The sequence below is a fragment of the Dicentrarchus labrax genome, unplaced genomic scaffold, assembly GCF_905237075.1.
Source record: "Dicentrarchus labrax unplaced genomic scaffold, dlabrax2021, whole genome shotgun sequence".
NCBI lineage: Eukaryota > Metazoa > Chordata > Actinopteri > Moronidae > Dicentrarchus > Dicentrarchus labrax.
This window is the reverse complement of record NW_026136704.1, coordinates 14,631,738-14,649,242: the sequence shown is the minus strand read 5'-3', so window position 1 is coordinate 14,649,242 and position 17,505 is coordinate 14,631,738. Positions and strand designations below refer to the sequence as shown.

Genomic DNA, 17,505 nt, shown 5'->3' with positions numbered 1-17,505 from the left:
GTACACCACACACACACACACACACACACACACACACACACACACACACACACACACACACATAAGCACTGTGGAATCATAGCTGCATTGATTGTAACAAGCTGATATGAGGATTTTAGACTGCAGTTGTTTTCTCAGAGTGTAGATAGTTATCTGACATTTTATGGTTTTGGGGTCTGCATGCCGAGACTGTAAAACACACACACACACACACACACACACACACACACACACACACACACACACACACACACACACACACACATGCACACACATACACATGCACACTAAGCAGTAAAGGAGTGGTGAGGCCCTATGACCACAATACATCCTGTGGATTATAAGGTGCTATCTCACTTGAACTCAGAGCATTTTGCCCTGACCACTGGATAGAGCTGAGGTAAGACTGAAAGCTGATGGCTGCAGCTATTCAACTAAAATATGAATCATATTTATTTCATATTACAGTTACTATACTCTACAGTAAGTAAACATTTTCTACAATATAGATTATAGCATTTTTTATTGATACAGTATGGTTTACAATTTGATGCTGGATGATTATTACTGGATTAATTTTGAATAATTACACGATTAACGTATGATAATGGATGAATAAATAAAATAGCAGACTCACATAAAACAGATCATTGTTCAGTTCATTGCCATCCTTTTACTTTTTTAAAACTTTCTGTTGCTTTCAGATGTTTGTATTATGCAGTCATATCCACATTACTTTTTACAGACTGTGACCAAGTCTGTTAATGATAATGTTGGCTATGTGAAGCTCTACGAGTAGAGTCAATAATCCAGTGTAAATTGCAATGCAGCCCTGAGGAACAGATGTCTGTCGAGGGCTTTGATTACTGTTGTGTTGACAGATTCTTTTTCGTTTAGATGTACATTGCACTGATCCACGTTTTTCATGCCAGTCTCAAACATAATTACAGGTGACAAACCTCCTCTTGGACTGACATTAACTTTTAAGGATATGTCTCAAAGTAACCAGTGAACTAAAGGTTTTAAGTAAAAGTTCAAATGAAATGTATTATCCCAAACTGCCTGTACTCATGGGAACCATAAACAGTGCAGCCATAGTGCCACTGTTTGCTGTTAAGTGTGTGTGCATCTGAATGTATCAGAATCTGTCTGTGTGTTGGGAGGAGTAATATGATATGCTGTTATGGGTGAAAGCTATTTTTAGGTACTTAACAAAATGGAAGACGGGAGAGGCTAAAGGGTTTGTACTGTATGAATGTTTGTGTGTCTTTTTTCTGTCTGTGTCTCTGTGTTACATTGCATGTTTGCAGGCGCTTTTCAGTGCTTCTGTATGATGTGCAAGGGGGCATGAACACGTTTGGCTCTCTGTCTCTCTCTTTGCCCTAGCCTGCTCTTCACAGCACATTAAACAGGGTGGCAATAAGCCTCTCATTCAACCAAATAGACACATACCCACACACATACAGACATTCACCTTGTTTTTGTCTCCAAGAGTACAATGGAGTGAAGCCTAATTGCTTGAGTGATATGATGGGTGCCTTTGCAAAGACTAGACCCGGGCAGTCGGGCAGTGTTCTTTTTTTCAAAGTTTTGATCTCCTTCTCCTTCTAGTTCTCTTTACTCTCTATATATGTTTTGTTTAGAGGCTTTTCCCATGACTTATGAAAGCTTTTGAGTCCAAGGTTAATGCAAGGAGAATATGTGTGCGTGTCAGATCTGTGTTTACTATATTTGTGCGTGTGTTTGTGTGTATGTGTGTCCTGCCAATGGGCTTCATTAAGAAGGGGAAGTTTTTGAGACCTTTGAGACCTTGCCTTTAGGAAACTTGATGTCATTATTGGGTGTTAATGATGCTGGCCTTTGTAATCACTCTCTGTGTATGTGTGTGTGTGCATGTGTGTTTGTTTTTATTAGATGGGGAGAAGGCGGTTTTCAGGGATGGAGGTGACCCTAATGGTCATGTTCGCAGTGATGTCTGTGGTAGCCATCACTCTCCTAATTCTGTTTGTCACCGGAGAGCCTGGGGTCATTAAAGATGGTAGGTGAACACACTTACACTTACACAGAGATGCACATGTAAACTTAAACACATCTAAACCTTCAGCATGTTCCTTTAGTATTCGTGAAACTGTTAATGCTAGGTAGCTTCTGCAAAAACAGGAGAAATATGCCTTTTAGTAAGTCCACTTGAGACTTTTGCAGGCTAGCTAGCCAACAATATATCCTGAAAACACTCGGGTGATGTCCAGAGGAGGGACTGTGGGGACAGGAGTGCTGCCACGTGGTCCCCAGAGTTAGCTAGTGATGCCCAGAGAAGCCAGTCTATAAACCAGCTGCAAGTATCACATTTGATGTGTAAATGTAGTGGCTTTGGAGTTCTTGAGAGAAACCTTTTAGTGAAGTAATACTTATCATTACTTTTTTATTTCCATCAGCCAAAAGAAAACACATTTTCAACTTGTAATAGGCCTGCAATTATAGAAATCTAGCTTTGCTCCAAAACTAAAGCTCAGTACAAGATACCAACACAGCATATTTTTACATATTGTAGGTAATCATTAACAGACAGCTAACAAATTGTAACAGACTGGGTGACACGTTAGCGTTTAACTGCTATGTAATGAGTGTCACTGTGTTAAGAGATAGCTAGTAATTAGGTACTGACATTTCCAGTGTGAACTTGTTATTAAATGCTGTAAAAGGATGTGAGTCATTTCAACTATCTATGACAGTGATTTGTGTGAGAGAGAGTACCTCTGATTGGCAGAGGGTTGTGTTTGTTGTTCGTCCTGTTTGTTTAGGGAGTGGGGGAAATGAGAAAAAGCTAGTTCTTCTTTTTGTTTTTCCATTAGCTTGGCATTGGTACTGTTCGCTAATAATTTGCTAGGAAAAAAAAAAACAGAACACACAGTACAATTTGTTACATATGGGGCTGCATAACATTATGACCACCAGGGTGCCCAGGTAGTCATAATGTTATGGCTGATTGGTTCCAATCAGTTTTATGATTGGAGATGAGACATGAGCGGCAGCCTCTTAGGTTAGGGGACCTTCATTATTATGGTTAGTTACAATTTTTACCACCTGTTTATGGTCACGTAACAATCATCTGAAATGTTTTGTTGAGCCATCCATCCACCCATCCCGCACAGGGAGGAGGTTGCTCTATAAAAACTCACCTACTTTCCTAATTTTCTCCTTCATAACTACCACAGCCACCATGGGGCTTTGCTATAATGACTGATTATGTTGGTTTTCTCAGTTGATGAAGGCAATTCATTGGTCACATGGGTATAAATATGAAACTTCTGAAAAGACTGTATACTAATTTATCATGGTAAGATTACTACAGAGCCCCTAAGGGGACATGAGTGAAAAAAAAAAAAAAACATTTCAAGAGTATGTGGCTGCAAACAAAATGGCAGATCTCTGCAGGAGAATACACAAGAGGCATCTCTGGTTTGTTTCTTGGCGGACATAGTTGATTTCATTTGCAACTGCAGGATTACGTACAACTTTATGGACGTATACCAAATGTAACGTTAGGGAAATCAACAAGGTCCTCCAAGAATGAATGTTTTCCATCGAGAATATCCTCTTACATGAAGTATCCTCTTCAGCTGTCTTAAACTTATTTGAAAACTATGCCCATAACTGAGCACTGACTTAAATTCTTTATATTTGAGGCCAAGGTCAAAATATAACTCCATTAAACTCTCGATAGCAAACCCCACCTGAAGCAATGACCCAGAAGTGCTTTGACCCTCGGGTTTTGACCGGAATTTCTAGTACTTTTTTCCACTCAAAATATTCTCAGGAAAACCCAAAAGTTTTCCGAGAAAATTCAAAAGTTTCTCGGGGGAGAGCAAAAGTTAGAAGCTCCGCAGATTACTGGATTTTCACTTTGAATTTTTGTTTTAAGAAAACATTTCATCTTCTGACAGGAACTACCGAAGTATTCGTGCCTCAGTGTCCCAACATTCCTCTGGCTGAAAGAGTAGACTGTTTCCCTGATGCTGGAGCTTCAAAGGTATGACTCACTATCATTCCCAAGAATGTAATGTTTGTGGATTCTTTTCTAAAGACATTGAACAAAATTAGATTTGTGAAAGAGTTGAAGGTTCCATGATGACATACAACTCAATTACTGGTCTTAGTAATGTTACAGTTGAAATAATGATGCTGTTGATGACGATGATTTCTGCCACCCTGGTTGTAATGATTATCAGAACAATGATGATGATGAAGATAGCAACATTGTTTATAGTAGCAGCAATGACAATAATGACAGTGTGGGTGATGATAACGATGACAGCATCAACCTTCCTACTTCAACAGCTACAATGTGAGCAGCGCGGATGCTGCTGGAACCCACTGGATGAGAGAAATGTTCCCTGGTGTTTCTTCCCAACCAACCATGGATACACAGTGGAATCAGTGGAGCAACCAAATCCTTATGGTAAATCCCAGTTTTCCCTCCCTCTACACTGCTCTCCCACTTGTGCACTCCGGACTGATATTATTATAATATAATATTTGGTTTTATATTCATTAATATTATTATTTGGTCTCTAATTCTAATTGCTTTACATCCATTCAGTCAGTCTGTCTGTCTGTCTGTCTGTCTGTCTCCCTTATATATTTTGTTTCCTTTTTCACTTACTTTGCCTAAGGCATGGTTTTCTGTGAAATATGACATGGATGGCATATCAGAAAACATGATTGGCTTTGCAGCATGCAGGTTTTTCTATTTTCTGCTTGATTTCACTGCCTTATGTGAACTCAGTTATTCACAAAGAAGAACCATTGGACATTTACAGTCTGAACTACAACATTTTCAATCACATTGTTCAAATAGCACAAGGATTTTTTTTGAAAAGAAGAAAAAAAACTATTTGGGTGCTTGTTTGTGTGACAAAAGTAATTAAATTGAAAAATGGCAATGCTTAGACTGAGAGGAAAAACAATAATTTCTCTTGGTCTGCCTGAGAAAGGTTTGACACTATTCTTATATAAGTTTACCTGTCTTCAAATATGTTTAAATGCATTCTGCCATGGCATTGCTCCAGGCTACTATGCAAATAACTCACACTTACCTCCAAGGCAACTGAGGACTCTGTAAACTCCATAAGCATATTGCACCCTTTGGTCATACTGGTAGATGAATAACCTGGGAATACATCTGTGTTTGAAAGGTTTCCCATCCCAGTTCACCTGATGCATTTTATGTGGAGTGCTCAAACTGAGGAGTGTTGCAGTTTGTGTTTATTGTTGCACTCCACTCATCATTGAAAGGAATAGATGTTTGGTATATTATAATTAGGCTAAATGTTTTATTTTTTAATGCACTTATGTTTCATTATGTGGTTGGTGCACAGTTAATCCAACAATTATTCTCTTGAGCTTGGTTATCAGTGGGACATGTTCAGAGCATTACATAGAGCACGCAGGTTGAATATCAATACAGAATATTGGTCAGCAGTGTATCAACACAAGTATTAAAGGAATTGTTTGACATTCTCTGAGTCTTGTCATCACCATGACATTGCCAGACAACTAGCAGAGATTCCAGGAAGCACCCACCCAAGAAATAGTCCTGCAAATATTCCCACAACGTGTCATTTTTAAACTTGGGTTTTTGTACCGATTAAACAAACAAGATATAACATGTTAAACAGTCAGCTTTATAATGTGATCATAGGCAGATTTTGTTACTTTTGGAAAGAGCCAGGTTAGCTGTTTTCTCTTTCCAGTATTTATGCTAAACTAACATAATTCTATAGTCCTACAGTAGTTAATTATTAGTTTTGTGTCATTTCATCTTTACTTTGGGGGTTAAGTAGTAAAATGTGATTTCTTTCTTTAAATAAATATTTCTTTTTGGATCATAACCTTTGTCTCCCAATTGTCATGTGTTTAATTTTGCAGAAATGAAGGCCCAACTGAAGAGAATGCCCTCTCCCTCTTTATTTGGGGCTGATATACAAGAGCTGTCATTTCACGCAGAGATGCAGTCAAACAATCGACTCCGATTTAAGGTACACACCATCTCTCCCTCCCTTCTCTCTTCCTCTTAAACACCTTTATTTGCTTGAACGCAATTTCTCATCCACACACACATACACATTTTGACAGCAACAGAGGAAACATCTAGTCCAGTCAAATTAATTTCAAAAACATTTTATCAAAGCATGTTTAACAGGAATGCTGTACAGAACAAAGACATAAAACAAAACAAAACAAAATAGCTGTATACACAACAAAGTACGAACATGACCGTGAGATATGAGGCCACGCTCAGACTGCCTGTATGGTTGTTTCCTTTCCTTAGATCTATGATGCCCACAAGCAGAGGTTTGAGGTCCCCCATGAGCACATCAACAGCCTCAACAGTGACCCATCCAGCCCCATCAGCAACACACTGGAGGTGACAAACAAACCCTTTGGCCTTACCGTGCGCAGGAAGGAGAACCAAAAAGTCCTGTGAGTCCTTACCATGTGTGTATGTGTGTGTGTGTGTGTGTGTGTGTGTGTGTGTGTGTGTGTGTGTGTGTGTGTGTGTGTTCATTGTGTATTTGGTTGTGTCGGACAGGCAGGGGTTGTTTATAAGAACTACAATATCACATTGTCTGCCTTGAAGACAGTGAAGGAATTACAATAGACAGCAGGCTATGCATCATGTGTAATTTCAACAAAATAACATTGTTTGCATTCAGACATGCACTGCATATTTGCTATGTATTGCACTATACATCATATACAGTATAGGTAAGGCAAGGCAAGGCAAGGCAAGTTTATTTGAATAGCACATGTCAACAAGGGGCAATTCAAAGTGTTTTACAATAAACATGAATGGTTTTAAAGAAATGTGAAATGTACAACATACAGGGCAATATAAAAGGCAATTTAAATGCAATTAAAAATAGTTAATTAAAAAATGAAGAGAGATAAAACAGGAGAGTAAATGTCAAGTGCAGTGTAAGATATTATCCAAAATACGTCCTCAAATATGATTTAATAAAAGGGAAGGTGCAAAAAGAATTGTATTCAGCCTGTTGCAGTGTTTTAGATATGTGGTGCATAGAAGATAAAAGCTGCCTATTCATTTAGTTTAGTTTTCTCATAGTCTCATTATCATTTATTATTTCTAACTCCTTCCCACCTACGTTAGTTTCCCACAGCAACAAGTAATTAATGTTCATGTCACTGAGGGCACTCAGTGAACCCTGGGTGACATCGCAGTGATCAGTTACCCCTCAGAGCCCACACAGCTCACACACTTCCTATTAAACACCAAAAGGCATTAAACCATTAATACCGCTGATGTTATATAGAATATGGCACTCAATAGGGCTTGTGAGGACACAAAAAACCCTGTTTTTTTATTATTATTACTAGGTTGTAAAGCACATGCCATAACAGTGCCCTTATACACTAATGGTCTTTTGCACATCACTGTATTCTGTTGTTTTGAATCAGAGATGATGACCAAGATTTTCCTCCAAGGCAAACATTTATCTTTAATCCAGATGACTCAGTTTCTTTTATGGGAAGGTGAAAATCAATGATTCTCTTTTGTCCAGCAGCAACAATGCTTTCTTTCATTTCATGTATCCTTATTCTATGAGTTCAGGGTTTGTCTTTACTGCAGAGCTAAATATTAACATAATAATTTTAACCCTGAAATATCTTTTCATTGTCACTATCCCGAGTTTTCATAGTAAAATTATTATTTTTTGTCATTGTGAAATGCTCCTATATCACATGACAACCTTCAGCCTTGCTAACTAACATCACTTTCTAGTGTATCGTGCAACATCGTTGTCTTTCTCAACAGTGCACATGACCTTTAACCAGAAGTGGTGAGATTGTTCGAAAGATTAGTAGTTGTTTAGTAATCAAATTCATCCTTTCATTGGACTCATAAATGTCTTTATGAGGATGCTTGTTATGTGAATGACTATTATCACTACGTTTGAAGTGTTTTGTGGTGTATGCCATGTCATGTATTAGGTACAGACTTTGGGTTTTCAAGGACCCTTTTTTGTTAACATAATTATTTGATTAATTCCAAAGTGGATATTTTCTTCTCTGCATTATACTCATCATAACTTTTTTAGGAAAGGACTAGGAACTCACTTAACTTTTGTTGAGGTCAGTGTAACAGTTTCTGCCAGTCACAAGAATACAAAAACCCAAATTAACCGCCCACACTACCAAATTAAATGTGAACATTCACTAGCATTTAATTAGAATCTTTCTTTTCTTTCTTTTTTTTATCACTGGGTCTGTTCTATTCAATAAGAGCTGGAGGTTGACTCCAAGTAAGTTTTAAGCGGTTTAGTTATTTAAACTTATTGCAGGAAAATAATTAAAAGCTAAATGCATACAATTTATCAACATTTGTAACTACATGCTATTAATTTAATAGTTTCATTGTATAATTATGATTACAAGTAATTTTTTTGTGGTTTAAACTGGCCTTTCTTTTTTTAGCCTCATTTAGGACAAACAGTGTGAGTGTGACGGCAAACACAAGAGAGAGCAAATCTAAAGAAAATAAAAAAAACGTTGGAAAATCCTATGATACAATAATCTGTTTATTGCTGATAATTGTATCTGTAAAGTTTGGTAACTTTTTCCCACATTTCCTTTTGTTCCTGCAGTTGTTATCAAAAGCAATATTCCATCCATTGTTTAATATTTTATAATCAAATGAGTGGCAGTTTTCCACTAAAAAGTAGAGAGAGATAACAAGGTTTATACTGGTATTGCCATAAAGATTACACCAGGTCATCATTAAATGTTTATTAAGGTATCATTACCCCAGATATCCAAAGTTTAATTGATACATAGAGCACATGAAGAGAAAGTAAGTGTGTGTACATGGAGTAATTATAATCACTCTGCTCTTTGACCTGTCTGGCCGGTGTGTGGGCGTTCTCTTCTTGTAACCAAAGCTATGCAATATCAGTGTATATTTACTGCATTTGCATTTACTGTATATTTTGTCTCTATATTGTAGCTTTGTTCTGGCAGCTGCATACAGCTATAGCAGGCTTAGAATTTCAACTACCAGCGTATGTCTTGTTTTGAAGGCTGGAGAAATGCTACCCAGAAGGCTTATTAGTGCTTGATGGGATGGTCTGTCTTCTCCCAGTTATTTTTTTTTTTACAACTCAACTCCTCCGCACGTCCTTGTCTCGCTCCCACTCCCACTCTCTCTTCTCGCTGAATCTCACTCTCACTTTCTTTCGTACTTATTTGTCTCTCACATTTTCTCTCTCACCTGGTCTCACTCTCTTTTTTCCATCCCCTTGCTCTTTCTCACACCAGTCTGTCTTCTCACATTCCAGTGGTGACCCTTTGTTATATCTTTTTATCTCCTTTTCTTTTTTAAAAAGGTTTGACACTACAATGGCTCCACTGGTGTTTGCAGACCAGTACCTACAGCTGTCTGCTAAGCTTCCATCCCATAATATATATGGCCTGGGTGAGCATGTGCATAGACAGTATCGCCATGACACAAACTGGAAAACCTGGCCCATCTTCACCAGAGACGCTTTCCCTAACGGGGTGATTAATACAAACACACACACACACACACACACACACACACACACACACACACACACACACACACACACACACACACACACACACTTGGTTGGTTGAAGGTACATTTTGCATGCAACTGTATACAGTCTATATCTGCAACTATACACCTGTCAATCCTTGTAATGTAATGTGTGGGTCTTTACTTACTCGTTACTGTTACCTTTACACTCAAGGGCTTACACTTGACAGGTGTAGGGTGTATGCATATGTGTTTGTGTAACTGGCATGTTTGTGTGTGCTCCCAACGTGTATTCTCATTACCCTTCATCCCCCTGTCTCTCCCTATGTCTTCCCTCCCTGCAGGGAACCCATAACCTCTATGGACATTATCCCTTCTTCCTCTGTCTGGAAGATGAGAGTGGCAAGTCATTTGGGGTCTTTCTCATGAACAGCAATGCTATGGGTAAAGATAATGCACACACACCCAGACACACACACACGGCACCCAAAACATAACAAAACCATTTCAAAGTGGTTCAAAGGCACATGAACCTTCAGTTATGACTGAAGACGACACAAAAAAGTGTGCTGACAAATCAAAGAGAATAATGTATGGCTGTTTTATTCTATGAAGGAGATGACTAAAGGCAATGGGAGTGGCCACTGACATGTCTGTAGTCTCCTCATATAAAAGCTTATTCTGCCACTCATGGATTGTCATACATAGATGATGTGTCTTTCTTTATTATATTTAAAACTCATAATTGAGGCCACTTATGGTTATGGTAATTGAGAATGGTATTAGGATGAAGTTTGCATCATTTTTTTCAGAGGTGACTTTGCAGCCTGCTCCTGCTGTGACCTACAGAACAATTGGAGGAGTCCTTGACTTCTTTGTTCTCTTTGGAGACACTCCAGAACAAGTGGTGCAGGAGTTCCTGGTGGTGAGGCACAAAAACTGTACAAAAGAACATACTGTAGTTCTACAGCGAAGGTTTTTCTATATCTATTGTGGAAAAAGTGGTTTGTGAGTAGCCTTGGCAGAGTAATTGCATTAACAATATGTCCAATTGTGTTGTCCAGCTCATTGGCAGGCCTGTTATTCCTCCCTACTGGTCACTGGGTTTCCAGCTTTCTCGGTGGGACTATGGCAGCCTGAGTGAGGTCAAGAAAACAGTGGAGAGGAACCGTGCTGTAGCCCTCCCATATGTAAGATCCTGTCTGGTCAATTTTCTTTCTTTTTCTGTTTCTTTTTTCTGTTTCATTTTTTCTGTTTCTTTTTTCTGTTTCTTTTTTCTGTTTCTTCTTTTTCTTCTTTTTTTTAGGCAAGCATCAAGCCTGACATCTAACATTGTTATCAAGGCCACTGCAGTCTGTGAATTTCTGTTGATATTCTTCAAGAAATGTGAAATAACACAATTTGTTACAACAAATTTGACAAATATAATATCACCATCCGTGATACATGATGGTTTTCAGGTGACTACAGTCTGGGAAATAAAAAACATGCAACATGGTTTTCTTGCCTTTTGAATTTCAGTCAGTAGTTTTTTTTAAGTAAAAAATGCAAACTGGGTATAAAACAGAAGCAGGTCTTTGAATTTGACCTTAGATGTTAAAACAGAGAGACATTTTAAGGAGGTTGCAGGATTCTCCTTTTCTTTATATATATGCATTTTAAAAACCAACTCTCCAAAACAATGTTGTGACATTGCATAATATGTGCTTCTATAGCTTTTGTGGGGGAATTGAAGTGAAGGAAATCGATACTTTACCTTGTACACCCCTTGTTAAATTTGAACCACTCATGCACTACTGTGTGGTTCCAGAGGCAATAGCCTTAACCACTACACTATCTGTGAAGACGTGATATGAAGGTTGAAGCAGGAGTTGGACGGACAGTCAGAGTGATAGCGATGGCCTTTAGCTTAGACGGGGTAATCCAGCTTTCTGTCAAATAATGGAGAGTCTGCTGGGCTCCATAGGTTCAATCCCGGGACAACTATTTTTCAAGCATCACTGAATGTTAGCGCTGATCAAAGATCAATCGACCGAGTTCCTTTCATTATCTCATTCATCCTGATCTGAATGTTAAAACTACTCCAACACCTCTTCCCTTCTGAGACACTTGATAAATACCAGTTCTGGTTGACATTTTCTTGAGAATGAGCCTCACTGCTTATTCGTCTGGGCCTGAGACTAGTAACCATAAGAAGTCCCTTACACACAGAGCACTGATGTTTAACATACTTTCTATTCCTTAATTACTAAAGTAAACTAATAAAGCTAATCCCAGGCTTTACATGTCCCCTCATAAATGTACCACAACTTAACAATGGCTGCACAAATCAAGGACATGGTTTGAACTTGTCTTATTTAAAAGATCAAATTTCTAACCCATCTCAATATTTCACTCTGATAATCTCCAATCTCTCTTTCATATCCAAAGACATTAGGATGCAGCTGCTTCCTCTCCTGCTACACTCAGGGACATATTTGATAACCATTAGATAGACCACAGAGGGCATTATCACATTCTCCCTAATATGTCTGGAGCTGATTACCATTAGAGGAAGGATCTGGCAGAGCCTTCCAAACCATCTGCTCCATCGATATGAAGTAGATTTTGGCAGACAACAGACAGACAGAGAGCAAGCATAAAGTCACACCCAGGCAAAAAAAGAAGAATGTGTTAATATTCCCATTGTCCTCCCAAGGTTTAGCAGCACATTAGCCAAGTTGTTTGCACTCACACCAGGTCTCCAAAAGTCCAGCAAAGGCAAGTCAGCAGACAAGCGTTTTTTTCAGTGAGGCTCACAGTGCAAATGCAACACAGTGTGTTTATTAGCCATGCTGAGTTGGAAATATAGTGTGTTGGGAGGATGCATTCATATCATATTGAAGATGCTGAGTGGAGGTGTCCAATTTATGCACAACAGTGGAAGCATGAGTAGTTACAATTAAGAGGTATTAAGAGTAATGTTTTAATTGATTTCATTAATGCAAGATGCAAATAGGATTTTAATATATGGAAGCCATGCCAGCATTTTTACATTTCCAATTAAACTTTGAATATCTAATGACATCTAGTTGAAGTAAACTCATCAAGTTATTCATAAAATATACTGTATTCCAAAAAGATTATCTCAAAGCAAAACTAGGTAATTTTGATTTTCATTTTGTTTTTGTAAAATAAATTTGACATGATTAAGTTTAGAATCCTTTTTTTTCCTGAACTGCATATTAATAGGTATCATATTTACACAAGGTGCCCATACACCACACTTTATTTTCTTCTTCTTCTCATGCAGGACATTCAGTACACCGACATTGACTACATGGAGGATAAGAAAGACTTCACTTATGACAAAGCCAAGTTCAGTGAGCTGCCGCAGTTTGCCGATTACCTTCATGAGAAGGGACAGAGATACATCCTCATCCTGGTAAGAAGTACTTAATTGTGAATGAAGCAATGTGTGTAATTAAAAACATTGAACGAATAATTAACCATTAAACATTACCGTCTAACTACAAAATAACAAGTTCTGGGTCGTATTTCCTAGTGTTTTGTTCTTGACTCAGCTACACCAACCAACCAGTGAACAATTCTAATACAGCAATTTCAAAACTTTTATTATATAGGCAGCCATGCTATGTAGTTTGTAGTAAATGCAGCAAAGGTTTTTTTTTCTTCTCATATTCGTATAAGTGTATTTCTTTTGTCTGCAGGATCCTGCAATAGCTACCAGTAAGAGGGTAGGGAATACTGCATATGGCTCCTATGACCGCGGGACTGAGAAGAACGCCTGGGTCACTGACTCAGATGGGAAAACTCCTCTGTTGGGAGAGGTGAGCTGCATTTGGGTGGAAGAAATAACTGGAGCACACATATAGCTGAATACACATAGTGACTGCTTAATTAGAAACATATCTTCCTTTAGGAATATATTTACCTTCTTCAGATGGTAATGCTCAAGCAAGATTCCATCTTATATATGTCCCATGTCTGCATCTTATAGAAATGTTGTCACAGTGATATTCAAATCATCCAGTTGTTGAGATGTCAACCTTAATGTTATAATTTAATATTATATTCCATTTGTGCCAATGCATCCTTCTAAATGCTACTCGATCTTTAACCAACCTTGGCATTTCATGATTGTTGCCAGGTGCACCAGGACTGGCATCTCAGTAACTGACAAACTGTTGGGAATTGTTTATTTTACAGCATATTGATTTCACTGAGAATAATGTGCTTAACAAAACATATTCAGTCAGCTACAGTCCCCTAGCAGTATTCTTGAACCAGCTTGTGCCGAGACTTGAAGTTAAGCCCAGGTACAGTATGTAAAATAAAAAATGAATTAAAATTTTTTCCAATTGCTAAAACACAATTTTGCAAACTAGGCTGGTTTTGTCAAAATACTTAACACAATTCACAAAACCACCCACCCAAACTGCAAAATGAAGCACAGCAACCAAAACTACATGTAGCATTCTCAAAATCAAAAAACTTTTGCACCAAATGGCACACACTTCATTCATATAACCAGATTTTTGTCTAACCAACTACACACTGTTGGGTATAATGAAAAGCACTCTCATCTTTAGTACGCTTTGTCATAATACTAAAATAATTCAAATTATAGAACATTTTTCAGATTGCTCACATGCACAGACATATTTGCAGATACACACACGCTGTTGAAACATTTATTTTATTATTTTTCACCACACAAGTCAGTGCAACGTATGCACAGCAGATTACATCGGAGTGAACAAAAATATGCTCACAAAAAAACAGTAAGAAAGAGAATTGCAGAAAAATATATATATATATGAAAAAATGACCCGTGGTCTTTTTATAGTGCTTACTTCCTGATTGAAGTGGTAACAATTAACCATTGAGGTGTTTGGCCACGTGGCACATATATTGGCCAATTAGCTCATGTAGTGTCATTTTGAATGGCAGTGTTTAGAAATGGCAAACATGTGACTTTATGTCAGATTGTTGTGTCTTATGCAGAGAACAGTTTTCAGTGCATTTAAAAAGGGCCATTTTGAATTGCAAAATGTGTGTAAAGCAGAAAATGTGTTTAGAGTTTTGGAGACTTGAGAAGAGGTTTTGCTCTCTGTGTGTCAGTTTGAATAATTGTGCTATGCATGTCATTTTAGTGTGTTAGCAATTGGAAAAAACTGTAAGTAACATAATGTTGGCGAGATACCTGTTGAATATATATAGGATCCTGGTGATTCCATGACCCACGGAAATCCAGCGGTGCAGAAGGTCTGCTGCATGTTTTGGCGTTTGGATTATACAATATATCATGCAACATTAGCATAAATATGCATCTGCTGTGTGTATGCAAGTGTGTGACTCTGGTTCTGGTTTCCCTGAATCTCCATCAAGCCATAATATTCCCTAATGGAAGTTAAAGCCTCCAGTGTGTTATTTTTGATCCTTTTCCCCACAGAGCACGTGTTTAAAAAGCTCTCCCCTGCAGAGAGGGCTGAAGGTGGGGGGTAAAAGTCTGTTGCTCCCATGCTTTTATAGTGTTGCTTTTGATTATGCACACGATTAGGCCCAGTCCCTCGGCTAATCGCTTTTTCATGCTGTTTATAACAGGTCAAACATATGCATTGATTCCGCATTAGTGTTTAATCTTAAAATGTTCTGCATCACCACATCACAGATTAGGTGTGTGTGTGTGTGTGTGTGTGTGTGTGTGTGTGTGTGTGTGTGTGTGTGTGTGTGTGTGCGTGTGTGTGTGTGGAATAAGCAGAGAGAGAGAGAGAGAGAGAGCGAGAGTAAAAACAAGTCTGTTTGTGCATCTGTGTGTATCCATTTCTCTAAATGAGAAGCTATTCTTGTTGTTTCTGCTTTATGTGTGTGCATATGTGTGTGTGATTATAATGGATTCCAGTTTATTTTCATATTAATGTATGTGTCCTGGTTATGAAAATAGTGGGGTCTGTGCAAAATGACCTCTGCAGTGGCTGTTTCAGTCATAGATACAGACAGACTGGTATTTATTTTGCTTTTCAGACAGCTAATTGCTCGCAAAGATAAGGATAAAAGCTTTTCCTGGTGGCCCATATGTTTCAGTGTGCAAGTAAAATCACTGCACGACCTCAGTCACATAGATGAACATTTCTGTTCCGAGCACAGAGGCAAAAAAAACAAAAAAACGGATAAGAGTAAACAAAGCAGCAGCGAGAGAAGGGAGTCTATGTGAGTTTAAAGGTATGAGAGACAGAAACATGGGTAGACAAGAAGGCAGGTGCAAGAAGACAGACAGTCACAAATAATAGATTAGAGAGTAATGTACAGGGAGACAGCCTGGCTGTCTTTCTGAGCAGTAGAGTGACAGGGAGGTACACAAGAAGTCAGCAATAGTGAGAGACAACAGACAAAAAGACAGATTATCAGGTAAAGACAAAAAGGGGACAGACAAGATGGAAGGTAGAGAGACACTTTGGAACAGAGGCAGGCAGAGCGACAGATAGAGACGGGTAGAAGAAAAGAAAGACAGACAGGTAATGACATAGATAGGCAGGCTGACAGACAGGAGAGCATAAAAACAGACAAACAGACGTAAAGATAGAGTGAGATATGCAGCTACACATACAGCAGCATTTGTTGAATGTGCTTACTGTGTCAGTATTAGTATTAGTAAGCAGCCGGAGACGTCAGAAAGACAAAATCTAGGAGTTAAAGGAAGGAAGAAATCACTATAAAACGAAAGATGGCAACTGCGCAGGACTATCAATAAGCTCTGACCTTGAAGTTCTGACCACCTGCCAAAAACATCTGCCATAAATCTATATGAGTGTGTGAGTGTGGGTGTGTGGCTGTATGTATGTGTGTGCGTGTGGGCACGTGAGCATGATTCATGTCTCTGCTACAGACTAGGTTGTAAAGTTATTGGCAGTGGAAGTAAAAGGTAAAAGATAGCTAGCGTGGAGCAACCTTGAGATTTAATATCTACTGTGCTCTACAGAAGGGTTCACACACAGAAATGCACACACACACACACTCACACACGCAAACGAAATCTCCTCCTTTCTCCGTGGATTAATCATTTTTCTCAATACATGTCATTAAGGACGACTTCTAACACACAGTCACGTCTAGAGATTTCTATTGCATTATCGATTTCTCCTCTCCTCTGTTCTCTTCCTCAACTTGTCCATCTCTCCATCTCCTCTCTCTTTCACCATCTCTCTCTCTCTCATCAATCCCGCCCCCTCCCTTACTTCATCTCTCTTCTGTTCTCTTTTCTTTGTCATTTCCACATCTCTAAGCTGTTTCTCTGACATTTCCATATAGGCCTAGTTTCTTTGGCTTTTGTGGAGCTTAACTGCGCCTACGCCATCTTAGCTGATCGCGCCCCATATTTTTGTTTACATGCACAGAATAGGCACAGTGTAGGCTAGATTATTGCCTAGTTAAAGTGTCACAGATGTTTTTTTAAAAAAGGATAAAAAAAAAAAAAACTAGAATTTTTAATGAAGTCCTGTTCCATTATGTGTGAAGTAAATACTGTCACCAGGAAGGCTCAGATGGCGTTGCCAAACTAATGTTCTCATAGTTGGTGCTTGTAAACACCATCTCTCATTTCTCTCTCTCTCTCAGGTGTGGCCAGGAGAAACTGTATTTCCAGACTACACCAGCCAAAACTGCATCGACTGGTGGGTTGATGAGTATGAGCGCTTCTCCAGGGAGATCAAACACGATGCCCTCTGGATTGTAAGTCAATTTTAAACATGTAAAATGAAGGTGTGTATTCACTGATTGGCTGTTCACTAACCTAAAATTCTGAAACTATTATTCTGCAAGCAATTACACACGCACAGGGGCGGCAAGCTTAAATTTGTGTAATTTTCGGTGGCAATTACTTCACCGCCGGTTGAACACCGAGGCCAATAAAGAGCACTAAACACTGG

The 17,505-nt window shown here is 38.6% G+C and overlaps 1 protein-coding gene across 2 annotated transcripts in view; it reads left to right on the top strand.

Moving 5' to 3' along the window:
• The first annotated feature begins 297 nt into the window (after nt 1–297).
• Nucleotides 298–17,505, top strand: part of si (sucrase-isomaltase (alpha-glucosidase)) — a 65,687-nt gene continuing 48,479 nt past the window's right edge. Inside the window, exons 1-13 of one of the 2 annotated variants that reach the window (XM_051396823.1) lie at nt 298–400; nt 1,915–2,038; nt 3,945–4,030; nt 4,339–4,459; nt 5,929–6,038; nt 6,332–6,483; nt 9,405–9,576; nt 9,922–10,021; nt 10,390–10,502; nt 10,642–10,767; nt 12,870–13,001; nt 13,288–13,407; nt 17,195–17,308. In XM_051396823.1, coding sequence (XP_051252783.1) covers nt 1,915–2,038; nt 3,945–4,030; nt 4,339–4,459; nt 5,929–6,038; nt 6,332–6,483; nt 9,405–9,576; nt 9,922–10,021; nt 10,390–10,502; nt 10,642–10,767; nt 12,870–13,001; nt 13,288–13,407; nt 17,195–17,308 — 1,470 coding nt within the window. In that variant the 5' untranslated portion in view covers nt 298–400. Of the gene's footprint in view, nt 401–1,218; nt 1,241–1,914; nt 2,039–3,944; nt 4,031–4,338; nt 4,460–5,928; nt 6,039–6,331; nt 6,484–9,404; nt 9,577–9,921; nt 10,022–10,389; nt 10,503–10,641; nt 10,768–12,869; nt 13,002–13,287; nt 13,408–17,194; nt 17,309–17,505 lie in introns of those variants that run through there. The other variant, XM_051396824.1, reaches the window with a different exon arrangement.